The sequence below is a fragment of the Mycena indigotica genome (assembly GCF_014461135.1).
Source record: "Mycena indigotica strain 171206Taipei chromosome Unknown Mind.scaff0017, whole genome shotgun sequence".
NCBI classification, from domain to species: domain Eukaryota; kingdom Fungi; phylum Basidiomycota; class Agaricomycetes; order Agaricales; family Mycenaceae; genus Mycena; species Mycena indigotica.
In genome coordinates this window covers 752,461-766,821 of record NW_023503016.1, presented here as the reverse complement: position 1 = coordinate 766,821, position 14,361 = coordinate 752,461, and the positions used below count along the sequence as shown (strand labels likewise).

At 50.8% G+C, this 14,361-nt stretch overlaps 6 protein-coding genes across 6 annotated transcripts; 2 read left to right on the top strand and 4 right to left on the bottom strand.

The window, feature by feature from the left end:
- Positions 1 to 396: 396 nt before the first annotated feature.
- On the top strand, positions 397 to 2,584 carry MIND_01391300 (uncharacterized protein; the record flags this gene model as incomplete). Its single annotated transcript, XM_037370326.1, has 11 exons — positions 397 to 540; positions 587 to 835; positions 883 to 1,058; positions 1,104 to 1,252; positions 1,299 to 1,340; positions 1,388 to 1,530; positions 1,586 to 1,726; positions 1,773 to 1,953; positions 2,000 to 2,269; positions 2,320 to 2,521; positions 2,569 to 2,584. 11 exons carry the CDS (start codon positions 397 to 399, stop codon positions 2,582 to 2,584), a joined length of 1,713 nt encoding a protein of 570 aa, XP_037213327.1.
- Positions 2,585 to 5,147: 2,563 nt separating this feature from the next.
- MIND_01391100 (uncharacterized protein) lies at positions 5,148 to 5,560 on the bottom strand (the record flags this gene model as incomplete). Its single annotated transcript, XM_037370325.1, has 3 exons — positions 5,148 to 5,339; positions 5,390 to 5,483; positions 5,535 to 5,560. The coding sequence occupies 3 exons, from the start codon at positions 5,558 to 5,560 to the stop codon at positions 5,148 to 5,150; spliced, it is 312 nt and encodes a 103-aa protein (XP_037213326.1).
- A 192-nt stretch (positions 5,561 to 5,752) lies between these two features.
- Positions 5,753 to 7,391, bottom strand: MIND_01391000 (Aldehyde dehydrogenase; the record flags this gene model as incomplete). Its single annotated transcript, XM_037370324.1, has 6 exons — positions 5,753 to 5,989; positions 6,055 to 6,279; positions 6,327 to 6,486; positions 6,534 to 7,161; positions 7,205 to 7,267; positions 7,313 to 7,391. The coding sequence occupies 6 exons, from the start codon at positions 7,389 to 7,391 to the stop codon at positions 5,753 to 5,755; spliced, it is 1,392 nt and encodes a 463-aa protein (XP_037213325.1).
- A 288-nt stretch (positions 7,392 to 7,679) lies between these two features.
- Positions 7,680 to 8,291, bottom strand: MIND_01390900 (uncharacterized protein; the record flags this gene model as incomplete). The annotated part of the gene is made up of 1 exon (XM_037370323.1): positions 7,680 to 8,291. One exon carries the CDS (start codon positions 8,289 to 8,291, stop codon positions 7,680 to 7,682), a length of 612 nt encoding a protein of 203 aa, XP_037213324.1.
- A 46-nt stretch (positions 8,292 to 8,337) lies between these two features.
- Positions 8,338 to 10,248, top strand: MIND_01390800 (Mannosyltransferase; the record flags this gene model as incomplete). The annotated part of the gene is made up of 7 exons (XM_037370322.1): positions 8,338 to 8,499; positions 8,554 to 8,692; positions 8,744 to 8,917; positions 8,965 to 9,189; positions 9,234 to 9,340; positions 9,385 to 9,617; positions 9,663 to 10,248. The coding sequence occupies exons 1-7, from the start codon at positions 8,353 to 8,355 to the stop codon at positions 10,246 to 10,248; spliced, it is 1,611 nt and encodes a 536-aa protein (XP_037213323.1). The 5' UTR covers positions 8,338 to 8,352.
- Positions 10,249 to 10,558: 310 nt separating this feature from the next.
- Positions 10,559 to 12,109, bottom strand: MIND_01390700 (uncharacterized protein; the record flags this gene model as incomplete). The annotated part of the gene is made up of 11 exons (XM_037370321.1): positions 10,559 to 10,702; positions 10,757 to 10,823; positions 10,879 to 10,903; positions 10,955 to 11,060; positions 11,108 to 11,135; positions 11,196 to 11,214; positions 11,272 to 11,312; positions 11,364 to 11,628; positions 11,681 to 11,829; positions 11,882 to 12,008; positions 12,067 to 12,109. The coding sequence occupies 11 exons, from the start codon at positions 12,107 to 12,109 to the stop codon at positions 10,559 to 10,561; spliced, it is 1,014 nt and encodes a 337-aa protein (XP_037213322.1).
- Between the last annotated feature and the right edge of the window lie 2,252 nt (positions 12,110 to 14,361).

The window sequence follows — 14,361 nt, the reverse complement described above, 5'->3', positions numbered from 1 at the left end:
GAATCAGCGCTTGGGAACCTTGTCCAATCCTTGTCATCGGACAATTTTGCTCTTTGAAATGTCCCCGACGGGTCCACGAGGGTAACGCTTTCTTCGAATCAACGTTGCGGGCAAGTCGGCGTCGTCAGTGCCAAGCTCGCAATTCCGCTCGATTTGAGCTGTCGGAGTTTCTCTTGGAGGGCTATTGCAATTGCAGGGTAAACTAGGCTCTGAGTCAGGTATGCCTCTGCATCTCCACGCTTTAGAATCGCTTGTCATCTTCCAACCTGTAGGAATGCGCTAAAATGCTCACTCGGCTTCGTTTCGGCTTTGAACAATTCATCATTCTGCCATGTGTCTCTCCATGCGCCAAGAGTAGTTGTCGATGATCTTCGTGATCATCCCTTTTAAATAAAGATGCTAGCTCTCCTTTCCTTCTTTCCTTCCGTCCCATCCTTTCTTTTCGTTCGTTTCTTAGCTAGTCTAAGCACGATGCTTTCCACGTCCATTTTCTTCGTTCTTCTTACTTCTGTACTTGCCCAAAATAACGACTGGAGCCAAGTAAGTGTTATAACATCCACCAACTCCTTTTCAACCACTTTCCTAGCCATGTCTTGACGGAGAATGCTTCTGGGACCTTCCCGCCTCTGCCAACGCGTCAGGAACGGTCCGCGTCTGGGGCTCAGCGACTGCTCTTTCCGACATCACCAAGGCCGCTGGTTGGACAATCCTCGACTGCAACCCTTCGTTACCCGCTCAGAATATCCGTCTCGTATGCACTGGTGACGACGAGCAATGCTCCCATCTCTTCGAAGGAACTGGTGCCGAAAACACCCTTGTTCGTTTACCAACTTCTGTGAGTATCAGGCCTCTGATTTGGAAGACTGAGCCAACAAAGTCCAGTGTGGATCCACTCCATTCGCACGCGTTGCTCGCTCGTGGGTCCATGCCAACCAAACATTGCCCACCGATGTGGCCAAGAAGATTGAGGCAAAGTTGCGCAAACGACAAGATGAGGAACCTATTTTGGTCCAGGGACTTGCTCTCGACACGCAGTTCGACAAAATCGACCCGGATGCGTGCGTGTCCTCGTGCCGTGGATGCAAATAACTTAGTATTTTCAGTAATGGCGAAGTAAACGTTGCTATTGCTGGCACTACGATTCCTGGCCAAGCCGGTGACCTCACTGTCACTCCTCCGCCTCCCGCGCCAGCTCGTCGCAGCCGCTTCCAACGTCGTGGTCTCTTCTCCTTCATTGAAGACTCCTTCAAAAGTGTGTTACACTGAATCCCCTGCATTCTCTCTGACAATCAGTTAAGAATTCAATAACTTTGACAAGGAGATAACAAAGCAGTTGCCGCGTATGTTTTCGGTTTCTGCTGGTTTCTTGTACTGAGGAGAATTGTAGCTGTTGACTTCGACAAGAGCTTGAATCTTTTCAAAGCCTCCATTTCATGCCCGGACCCTGTAGCTTCCGCCTCCGTTTCCGCGGATGTTAATGGTAAAGCGCACGCGGTTGTTACCCTCGGAATGTCCGCCGTCGGCAAAATTGTGCGTTCCACTGCCAGTGTTAGTCGCTGTAACATTTCTCAATAATAATACATAGGTCCCGCCCCAACTCAACGAGTTTGGTGTCTTTGTTGGTCTTGATGGCAGCGTAACGGGAACTCTCGATTTGAAGGGCAGCGCGACTGGTGCAATCGACAGTGGCCTGATCGATATCTTTTCAGTCGGGCTCCCTGGTCTTGTAAGTTTCGCCCTCTTTTGACTTGACGAATCTCAACCGATTCAAGGATTTCCCTGGCCTCATTACTCTTGGTCCAACCTTCAAGGTGCAAGCCCAGGCCAAAGCTCAACTGGATGCCAATGTCGACGCCAAAATTGTTCTGGCTTACAAAGTCGACAACGCGAAGCTCTTTTTCCCCCGCTCCGACTCGTTGAAATCCGGTGGTAATTTCAACCCAGCTGACAGCCGTACGTGGTGTGCCTCTTGCTCGTATCCTCCTGATTGTGCTTTTAGCACTCAGCCTATCTGTCGCGCCTTCCATTGCTTCGCAAGGTGTCGTCAGCGCTCATCTCATCCCCCGCGTCGATTTGGGTGTCAATGCTCTGGCCGGCATCGCCAAAGCCACCGTTTTCCTCAATCTCGATGCTAGTGCTTCAATGACACTGTCGCTCGATGGCAAAATCAGCGCTGCTGTGAGCAACACCGACGGAAAATCCTCCAGCGGAGATATCAAGGGTTGCATTGATGTGGGCGCTGGGCTAGACGTTAATGCCGGGGCCGAAGGTGGGGCTACCACCAGCTCTGAATCACTTTGTTCTCAATAAGCATTCTAGGCTCATTCTTCAAGATCTTCGACAAGAGCACACAAGTCAACCTGTTCAGCAAGAAGTTCAATCTACTCAACAAGTGTGTTGGTGGTTCATTCCGCAACCGCGCTGTCGAACCATTTGGCCTCGTTCGACGTATCGATTTGGGATGCCCTGCCGCCACGTCGAGCCTTGTCAGTGCTTTGAGTGAGGCCATTCCTGCCGGAAGGTGAATTTCCTCCTACCTTCGGGTTCAGCTCTCTGAATATTTGACAGTATCAAAGCTGTGTGATCACATGCCCTCATTTCGCGAGGGAAGCTCGCGTCCGTTCCTTTTGGAAAGAGTTACAGATTACTAATTTGTTCGTGTACATGCTTTGTTGTAATTGGGACGGAATTCATATCCAAGCCGCATTTTATACCCTGGAAATGACCATTTTGATAGCAAGACTTATAAGCATGGCATTATTGGTAAAGACAGAGTTACTGTAAGAGTGTGTCGACAGAATAAATAAGCGGTACATAGGGCATATGGTATGACAAGAAAGATCCTCCTTAGGATTTGATTCTTCTGACTTGCAATTTGACTTTCTCCGCGTCCCTGACCAACACAAGGACCTTCCCCCCGCCCTCCTCCCAATGATCCAGACGCCGGAGCTTGGGACACCGCCAGGCTAGCACACTCGCCACTTCGTCGTTCTTGCGCACCCGACTGCGGTCCGCCATACTCAAGTTGGTCTCCTTGCCCGCTGAGACCTCATAGAAGAACCGCACGCCGTGGAAGGTGGTCAATTCGGGCAGATTCGCCAGGATCATTGCCCATTCGGTAGCGTTGGCGATTGGGGGCCCGCGTTGTGCACGCTTACCGACGTCCAGCCATACAAGGTTTGGCGCAGCATCAGCGAGTCGGCGGATGTCGTCCATTTCATTCCAGCCAGACAGCTCGATGCGGCGAACACCGGCCCCAAACGTGCGAATGCTTTCTAGGAAACGGGCGTCTGCAGCGCCGCTCGATCCCGCTAATCTCATTCCACTAAGCGCTTCGATGGGGCGGGGGAAATCAGAGGGGCAAGACAACACTGTGGTTGCTATTTCGCGGCTGCAATGGAGTTCTTTCAGATGGGGAAGTGCGTTGTCTGGTAATTCAAGACGATAGGAGGCACCAATGTCGAGTCGCAGGCTGGTCAATTGGGTATGGGCAGAAAGGAAGGCAGTTGGTGCCCCAGCAACGTTGCAGCGGATGTTGGTCAACGCCAACGAAATCAAACGAGGGAACCGGCTGTAAAGCAGTAATTCATCCGCCAATGGGTATGCAGTCGAGGTATTTCGTGGCTGGGAATAATTGACGTCTAAATTCTCGAGGTTTGGGCAATGGGCGAGCAATCCACTGATGCGAGCGAAACCTGGGTTTTTAGAAGATCCAAAAGCGTGTTTAGTAGAGCGGACAGCGACAGTTTTGAGATCATGGAGCTAAAGGTCGTTCAGTAAATGGGACATATGAAGCAGATATTGACCACAACTGCTCGACGCGTCTTGCTTGACTCCTGATCCTCCCCCAAATTAGAGAAGATGAGGTTGTCGTTGATATCGACTTCTGTTAACGTCTGGCATTTCAACAGGGTTGGCCAGATATTGTCTATCGAGATTGGGGAGTGATTGCAGGACCAATGGAAGCTTTTCAAAGCGGTCATCTTGCTCAACGCCTTGATGAGAAACCGCTCCTGCTTCTCGTGCATGCCGAGCTCGTCGTCCGTGGAATCCATATCGGTGTCGGTACCCATGATGTCGCCAGGAATAATCAACTCTGTACTGGCCGCCCGCTCATCCAAGATTTCTAACCGTCTAACATTGCGGGCAAGCGAGCGGTGCACCACCAAATGGTTCCACACGCTCAAGGAGCTGACTTTGCAGCGAACGTGGCGGTAATCATAATGGCGCGGGAAAACGATATCACGCATGCGCTGGCAGGAGAGCGCAAGGGCCAACAAGTCGCGTTTGGAGTCGACGTGGAACGCAATGGCATCGAGGATTTCAGTGGGCTGGCGGGTAATTGTCCGGCGTGAGGTGTCAAGCCCAACGAAGGGCTCGACGATGTTTAGTAGATGAAGCGACAACTTGTGCTCTTCTGGCGTCAAGCGGAATTGACACCCTCCAACGCGTGAAGGGAGGGATCCGAGCAGCTTGAGCAGTGCGTTGAACGCCCTAGATGCTGTTAATGCGACTGATAACGCAGTAAGATATGAGGGCACATAAAAGGGTCTGTCCGGTCATAGGACCCAACATTGGTATCAACCACCTGGGTCGCTTTGGCATGGCCCTGTCTGCCCTTGACCAGAGAGGGCTTGTGGACCGGCGCTTTCAGCGGCTCTGGCCGCAGCGAGATGGAGGGTATCATCAAGAAGGCCTTAGTGCCATCAGTTGTGACAGGGGTCACGGTAGGTAACACTGGGTGACACCACGCGTCAAAATTCAAATACTTGCCAGGAAACGCCATGAGCACCTGGGAAAAATGTGTACATGTTACTCCATCACGATGTGACGATCGCGGTGAATACTTGAATACTTGTCTCTCTGGACACAGTGGACAGACCCCGCGCGACCGCGTCGTAGGCGGATACCAGCAAAGGTGAACAATGCTAGCGAACAGCGGACCGAGCTTACGGCCTCCAATGTGGGTCCATTGTGGGAACCAAGTGCTGTCAATACAATTCCCGAGTTGCCTTTTGCCGGTGAGTAGGCAACCACCACTTGCACCAAAACCCGGGCCATTCACCGGATTGCTTCACCCTGGTAGTAATACAATTATTGCACAGTTATTACGATATCAAGAGTTATCATGCGCCGGTTTGTCGTGCTCAGAAGTTGTTTATGTCTTGCTGAGCCTGGCCCTTATCATGTCGAAGGTTGCCCTTGGCTTGTTGCGTCTTGTCGCCGGTTACGGCGCCCCAAACAGCCTCGCCCTTGCCCTGCACACGGTCGGCCGTGCCTTCAACGTATTCTTGGGCCTGAGCAGCTTTGTACTCGGCTTCACCAGCGGCATGCTCCTCCTACAAACACATCAATAAGAAACAAAAAATATGTTGAAGGGTGAGCTTGCCTTGCCAGACTTTTGCCATGATTCTAGGCCAGTAGCATTGCCAATTGCCTCAACGACGTTGCCCTTGGTCGAGTGGTATTGACCAGTGGTTTTGCTGCAATTGAACGTTAGCAAGGTAGCGCAAAGTGGGGTAGGAAAGACACACTTGTAGGTAGAGTTATCAGAAGACATGTCGGTGGAAGAGGTTTGAGTGGTTTGTTGGATGTGGATGTGTTTGTTATCCGCCTTAGCGCTCTCTGCCCTTATATACCCACTGCAGATGCACCTACATCATACATTGCGTCGTTTGGAGTGGGGCGCCAATGACGAGGCAAGTGGAGTACATCACGTGGGCGCGTTACAATGACGTCAACATGACTAACTTCAACCAGTGAGTTGCTGGCCATTGCGGCAGCGATTCTCCGCAGAGTTTCCGGAGGGGCGGCCCGGCAGTAGCATAAACGACCCAGTACCATTGTCCATCATCTTCATTCCTTCTGGGCCGCAAATTTCGCCCATCAGCTTTAACATCGCACCGATTTCGCCCGTTGGATTTTCGTCGACACGCATGCGCCACAGGCCGTGTTTCGCGTAAGCGGGGCTCTCCGGGTCCAACAGCTCCTGAATTTCATGCCGGTCTTTATACGCCTCCGACCTTTATACGCCTCCGACCAAGATTGGCGGACCACCCGCGCCGCCCATTTGCTCGCATTCTGACTGTCGCCCAAGCAAATGTAGGCCTCCATGATCGCATGGTTAGCGATGCAGTAGACCTCGAGATGCTCCAAGTGTTCTTTTTCGATGAGCTCCAGCAACTCGGTTGATTTGTTGATCAGCCAGTCATCGGGCAATTGGCAATTGGGAGCCCAGGCTGAGAGGGTCGGCACAAAACCGCTGATCGCAGAACGACGCTATCGCTGAGTGTGGTTGGTTCAGTACAAGCAGGACACGTGCAGACGACATCGTAGGGTTTGAGAGCCTTGCTTCGCTCGCTCTTGCTGCTTAAGACGTTGACGTATTGGAAAGTGAGCTCTTCGCCTTTGGCGATATCACGGACAGCATAGAGACGATACGCCAACATTGCTCTGTCGAACGAAGGAGCGGTGTTTGGAGAGCAACTGCGAAAGTCAGATTACTTACGAAAGAGGGAAAAAACGAAGCACACCTGTGGTTGAGACGGGAGATGTTGTCACAAATAACAGAATACGTTCCCATCTTGACCTCCATGTCTGTTTTGGCTTTCAATCCAGGCTGTAAACCAGAAAGACCGATTCCATTCGTCCTAATTCTGCCAACTATGGGGCCGGACCCATCCATTGTGTGGCAATTGTGAAGACTCATGAATGCGGCTCGGCGTTGCGGTGTCATGCGATTGACGGAGACTTCTGCAAAACGCTCGAACTCGTTGAGAGAATGCTGGACGATTTGAGCCTCTGAAAAGTGGGCTGGGGTGTTTGAAAAAACGGCCACGGGTGCGATGAGAAGGGGGCGTTCATGAAGGATGATTTCGCCTTGCTTGATATTCCGGGTACTAAAAAGACCCATTCCTTTACCGGGAGAAGGTGCAACGCAGAAAGCAGGACGGGTAGGAGCTGGTGGAAGTGGTTTGGGAAATCCAGACGTATTCAAAAAGATTTGTTTGGTCTCGGGCACGAATAAACATTCCGTATCGGGCTCGTCACCCACTTGAGGAAGAGCTATCCAGACATAGGCCGCCGTCGCTGGCTGTGTGTCGCTGCCCGATGCTCCCGTCACAAAGTTTAGCTTGGTCTCGTAGCCTTTTGGAACATCGACTGCAAGCAAATCAGCGATGAAACGAATGGGCAGAATTCATACCAGGCCTGTCGAGCGTCGCATAGGGAAGTTGACTGGGTACAGTTCCTTTGAGAGGGTGGAGAACTTCCTATAGTTCAGCCTTGAACACAACATTTTAATATGACATACCCGGGTCGGTTTTCGATGCAACGGGGGAACCAAGGGGGCGGTCTTTGGCTGGCTTGGAGTTGAGAAAGCCGCGCTTCATAAGCAAGAATGCTTCTTGGCCGGTTTTTACGTGTAAACACTCTTATTCGATTACTCGATATGACCAATGCCGCACCCTCGCCTCGCCCCAACATCTAGCCAGCCTTGACCGTAAAATATTGTCTCGCAGAGTGGAGCGCTGTGAACAGGTTCAAGATCCCCAAGCTTCCTCTAGCCATTTATGGACAATGTCATGCCCCATTTCGACCGTGGTCTACGACCAGCTCCTAGAATTCCTCCAAATAGTTTTGAGAAATGAAATGCCGCCGTTAGAGTCAGCGACCAGCTCTTAAACTTCCTCCAAATAACCCTGGACGATGAGATGCTCAATGTCCGACCGCCTGACCATGAATCGATGACCCATTCGGAAGTCTATCGTGCCCGATTCTGTTTGTATGACGCCGCAGTCGCGGACGACATTGACTAGAACGTGGAGTTCTTTGGGAGGCTGGACGATGCTGGCGGTGATGTCGAGCTCATGCGAGAACTCGGCGCGGAAGGTCATGACCGATGTGTGATACGAGCGGAGGTAGTCCACTTCATGGGGGGAGAGTTTCGCGCGAATCGACGTGGTTTCTGCTGAGAGCAATGGTGGAAGGGATGCACCAAGTGACCAGTAGAGAGTGCAAAGAAACTGGATCCGATGGTTGTGATAAGCCAAAAGACAGCGCTTATTCCGCGCAATGGCCGTTTGGATTATCATGAGTTGCGGCGGTGGGTTCGCGGAATTAACCGTGGCGAGAACTAGAACATCGGCCACTTTTTCGAGATCACGTTGCTCTCGAATAATAGATCGGACAAGAGAGTCGTTGTATTTGAGCAACGTGTCTGTCTGCGTTGACCTGCGAGACTCTGTAACGAGCTGAGTGGCAAGTTCGCCGTATTGTCGCGCTTCGTTCATGGCAAATCCGAACAAGATTTGTTTGTGACGTCACACTTGTCACACTTATTGGCTTTCACCCATGAGTTTGGTTCTAGACGCCCTCGTCGTCTCCAGCGCTTGGACACATGTTCTACTTGCTCCCTACACAAAGGTCGAAGAGAGCTTCAACCTTCATGCCGTTCATGATGTCCTGATGTACGGAATTTCTCCCTCCGCACTTCCCAACGTTTGTTCTTTCACATTCGGGTCAATTTTGTTTTTTTAAATTGCCCACCAGTAGTACGACCACTTTGCCTTTCCTGGTTCTGTACCCAGAACATTCATCGGGAGCGTCTTGCTTGCTTGGCTGGCGAAGCCTTTCATCTACATTGCTGCGACCTTTGATTTACTCCCATCCAAATTCGAGATCCAGGTTATCGGTGCGTTGTTTAACATTATCACCGGCCAAAACTGATACTTTTCTCTGCCAGTCCGTCTCGTCTTGGCTACTATCAATGCTATTGGGCTATGTTTTATTCGACACGCAGTATCCCGACGATTTGGCCGCCCCACGGGCTTCTACTACACGTTGCTCACTTGCTCGCAATTCCATGTGCCATTTTGGATGGGTAGAACCATTCCGAACATGCTTGCATTCCTTCCTGGTCTATATTTACTTCTTCTTGTCGACGTCGACTGACTTTTTGGGCAGTCAATCTATCTGCGTATTTGCTCCTCGACCGCGCCCCTAACACCATAAGGCCGTCCGAGAGAAGCGTCACCGCGTCCATCGCGCTCTTGGTTTCTTCCGCTGTAATTTTCCGAGCAGAGATAGCGGCTCTTGGCGCCGCCCTCATTCTACAATCGTGGTATGCAGGGCACATATCATTCAAACGAGCTTTTGTGGTCGGAGCAGTTTCGTCCATGGCATCTATTGGTGAGTTGGAGAACCGAACAACCGCTCTTTCTAACGTCTTTTAGCATTGACAATGCTTGTTGATTCCTACTTTTGGAAACAACCCTACCTTTGGCCGGAGTTCCACAGTATTTACTTCAATGTTGTCGAAGGCAAGAGCGTTGAATGGGGTGTAAGTGCTTATTTCAGCTTTCTGTCTCAGCTCAGACTAAACAGGTATCGCCTATCCACTCTTACTTGACTTCACATCTACCTAAACTACTCCTTTCGGCCCTCCCATTGTCGTTGTTTGCAGTGTTCTCGTCTGGATCCAGACGGCTTCTACCCCTCATCTTTCCAGCAGCCGTACTAACAACCGCTATGAGCGCCATCGGTCACAAAGAATGGCGATTTGTCGTCTATGTTGTGCCCACAATAAACGTTGTCGCTGCGCGAGGACTCAGTGTGATGTGGGTGACACCAGATATCTCTTTCTATTCTCACCTTATCCACAGGGTATCCCGACGAAAATCGTCCCTTATTGGCCGTATTCTATTCATCGGCGCCTTTGGAGCCATTCTCTGCAACTTCGCACTCACTTTGTTGATGACTTTTGCGAGTATTAAGAACTATCCAGGAGGCCATGCGATGAGCGTCCTCAACTCTATTTCTTCAAGCCCATCGCCCGTTCGCGCTCACATCTGCAACCTCGCTTTACAAAGCGGGGCTTCCCTTTTCACCCATATCCACTCTCCTCCATACCCTCCATATCTTCCTTCGGCTGGCCATTGGGTATACGATAAAACCGATGCACCCACATCATACTCCAACTTTACGCATCTCATCACGGAGTCGTCGACAGCGCCATCGGATTCAAACAATGGTGCCTTTGGATTCTTGTCTCGCAAAAAGGACAAAGAAACTTGGGCGACAATCGGCGATGTCTCGGCGTTCGAGAGGTGGGCGCTTGATGCTGGACGGCTGACGCGGTCGACCGGGGAGGGGGGGGAGGTAGTTGGAATTGTGGATCGGGTACAGAGCATGTTGACTCTGCAAGAGAAGACGCGATTATGGGTCCTTGAACGAGGTCAGGGCAAGTGAACTCAACGGCCATGATACCAACATGTTCTCGATGTAAGATAGTCGACTTGCTGTTATTGTGGTCGCACACTCACACCCTCTTAGACCAAATTCACAGTCTGACTGCGCAACTGCTAGCGGCATGTGCTGTTGACATCTTCGAAAGTATCCTTCTACTCAATATATTGTAGATAGTGCTTTCGCCTCCAACATGACTCTTTACTCTATTATTCCATTTGAAAGGCTCGGAATACTAGTATGCGAATGATTTTCTGCTGCCAATGACGGTGTCGGAACTTGGAGGAAGCATATTTGCCGATGCTATGTAAGGCTAGATTGAGTCTAAACCTCTCAATTTTCCTGTTGACCCGTCTTCATCATCATCATGGTGCACATGCGTCTTGGTTTCAACCTGTACGCGAAACATCTCGACGTCTGCGTTCTCCATAGTACGCGATCCCGGGCCGATGTGACTCTGCATCACACAGCTGCATCAGTCCATTGTAGATAGTAGGACAAACGAACTCACAAACTGCGGCACTGAGGCAGGAATGGTAGCATTAAGCATCCCTCGGAACGCTGTTCGGGAGTTGAGGCTACCGATAATCAATAGTTGGCTTCAAGTGTTTCCAATACTGTAACAATGCGAACCTGGCCAGAAGCGAGTTGGAGAATACTGTCATATTGCTGATGAGCTTGTGTTTCTTTCGACGACACGAAAACCTACGACGCGACTTGAGGATGACTAACGCTAGCCATATGACTGTATGGTTGTAAGACGAGGTTGGGAAGGAAATAGCAGGATTTTTACACGACTGTTTCCTCGTCTCGTACTTTGAATAACGTGAGCGACAGGATGGCATGTAGGAAAGCATCTCACAAATATCAGGATAAGAACCATGCAAATGCTGGATCAGAAACCTGGTCAGCAAGCACGACAGAGGAAGACCATTAGGAACCCGGCCTACGTGGTCAGCGAGCAAGTCTCTGTTCAGATCATAAATTCCGCAATGAACCCACAGAATCGATGGCGCACGAGCTTACCAATGGTCCATGCGATAACCCGATCCATGACTGCCGTTGTTCTGGAGGCATTAGCAGGTAAGTACTAACTCTGAGCGTTGACAAACGCTTACGATGCTATCCCTCGACCGCGACTCCGGATGAGCAAGACAACTAACGAGACCGAGATGCTCAGGTCCGTGGTGACACCCAGAATTGCAGTGGAAAGGACATCCCAACCCCACTTGGCCTCCGCGCGGGCCCATGTGTCCGTATGAAAGCCTGCGACGCAGAAAGTGATGCTACCCAAGAAATAGCCAATGGATGTGATCAACATTATGATGGAAGGAAAGCGTTTCTCGGAGAGCTGGTAAATTCGATAAATGAAGAATGATTCAACTGTGAACTTGAGTATATGCTTGGTCCGGAGTGCGGTGGACTGATTGCCTACCGAGAGTGGTGATTGCACCATTGAGGATAAACGTGACGAGGAGTGGAGGCAGCGTGTTTTGGAGAGCGTGTCGGCTGTCTCCGTAATCTGTGATGGTGTAAAAATACACGACATAGCCTAGCAGACACGCCTGGGTGGCTTCTAAAAGCCTGATGCGGCGGCTCAGTAAGCACATTTGAGGTATGTGGGCAATGTTCATACCAGATAACAGCGACCAGCAAGCGAATCCATCGCGCGTCTTCCGGAAATCGAGTGTGGTAGAGGTAGACTTGTGTAGTTGTCATACCAAAAAGCATGTAGGACAGAAGAGCGCCAATTTGGAGGGCGCCTGACAGTATAATTATTCGATGCGTGGGGAATCATGATGGGAAGTGTAATAGACACACCTAACGTGTCATTGATAAAGGTTTCGGGTGGAAGGGAGCCCATAATTCCGAGGCTGGTCCAGGTTCGGTTTGCGCGACCAGTTCTCTAACGGAGGGAGACTTCCCTTTTAACAGTCAAAAAATCAGCTTCTCCGACCCACTTATGACACAAGATCAGGAAACGGGGCCAGAAATGCGAGTTCTCTGCGAAGCCATCTCCAGTGAATCAAAATAGCTTGCACGCTTGATGAAGTGCCGCGCGCGAATTCATGAAGCAAGTCTGGAGGTAGGAGCGCTGGTGCCACGGTGGACTCACGCAAATGGACTTCGTCAGATTCTAAAACCAGAAAGATGTTCAAACATAGCGGTGGTTGGTAGTGGTGTTGTGGCGTGGGAACGATAAGCGGTAAATAGTGGCCATCTCAGCCAGCCATTGGTTATGATTGCTCGTACAAGTTTCGATCCAGTGTTGAAGACGTACTTGCGAGATATAAGTAGCAAAATGGCAGAGTGACGAGGTAGGGGTATCAGTGCTATTCTAGTAGCGTGGTTTGAGTCCCATGAGCAAAAGCAGCACAAATTTGGTCGGATTTCCGATTTTGAGTTGACGTTGACACCAAAGCCAGGTGTGACATAGCACGTGGCTGTGACCACAAGTCCTCCAAGTTCGTCCCGCCGCTATGACGAAACCTCACGATCAGGTCCTCAGGTTTCTTGGGCCCAGATAGAGGGGTGTAGCACGAGATCGAGTGGTTTCGACTACTACGGAATTGGCCAAGGACACAGCACAACACATACAAGTCTTAGCTATAGGCCTCGTGCGGCAGAACAATGGTAACGCTGAGACCACATTGGGACGCCATTCGAAGGTCCAAAGTCAAAGCACCAATACTCGTTGCGTATAAAAGTCAGACAAAACGCGGGTGCCTCTCGCGTTTTGTCCACCACCATCTGTTATGAAGGCAAGCACGATACTGTTCTTTTCCCGTCCCCGGCTAAACTGCTTGTAGACTGACCCGAAGACACCAAATCGCCGCCAGTCTCTCATTGACGTTTTCCAAGCCCCTCTTTCGTCAAAGAAGCCGACATCGAGCTCGAAGCACCAGAAGACGCCCTACGAACGACCTCGCGATCGCATTGCGGCGATTTTCCGTGGCAAAGACACCAAGAACGAACCGCGGAAATCCAATCGCCCTCCCACACCCATTCCCGACTATGCCACCGACATGGACATAGATACGGATTCGGATGACGAGTATCTTGATGAGGGGAACTCACACACCTTGAGTGCCATGGGCGATATATCGTTGTCCTTCCCACTGTTGATTCCTGGAGCCGATGGGGCGGATTTACTGCACTCTTCTGACTCTCCTCCTCGCGCCCACAAAGAACCTCTTTCTCCAACCACCACGCACATTGCCTTAGGCTTTGCTCGCCCCCGCCGCCCTGCCCCACCGGCTCGTCGCTTTACCCTTGATAAGCCCACCAAATGCATTGATTCGAGCATTCGCGGGTGGCACGAGTCGCGTCCTGATACGCCTTCCAGTATGACCAGCGAGGTTACCATTCGTCCAAATGGCCACCGGTCCGAAACCCCGGTCAGCATTTCCAGTGAGGTCACCATTAGACCAGGCATGCCTTCGACAGTGGCAATGCACACTACAAGTCGCCTCAAGTTCTCCACCAAGTCATCCAAGGCCTCCTTTGGCAGCTTTTCAAGTATTGGAACTATTCCCGATGAGCCTGAAGTGAGTTTTCACCATGCATTTCTCAGCATTTGGCCTAACTGTTGCATAATAGTCTGAGCCCAGTTCTACCCGTCAATCTCGTTTTACTGCGTTCATGCAGAGCCGCGACTTGACCCACTCGCCGTCAAAGAAGTCCGAGCAGGGCACGGGGAGTCATCGAGACCGGCTCAATGCGCTTGCGCGCGAAGCTTCTCTTGTGATTGGTCATCAACTTGTTCCTTCACCAGGACGACCTCTTCGTGGCAATGCGCCGCTGCCTGCACGACCTCCCATTCCTCGCTGGGGGACTTCCGAGTTGTTGAGGCTGAACGAATAAACGAACACGGCGGCATCAATTTAATAATTGGATCATGGCAGCAAATCACGGAGGAAGAAATCTTGAAGAAATCATGACTGCGGACCTGTTATTTACTCTCGTAATGCCCGTTTACGACCTGTTTACGAGTTGTGTCTGAATACCTTGTAGCTATAGTAGTCCTTGTGCTTGAAGTTGTACTCGCTAGTCTGAGCAAATCTCATTTGCGTAATTGCAGCATTCGCAAGAAATTTCAAGCACATGGAACAACGT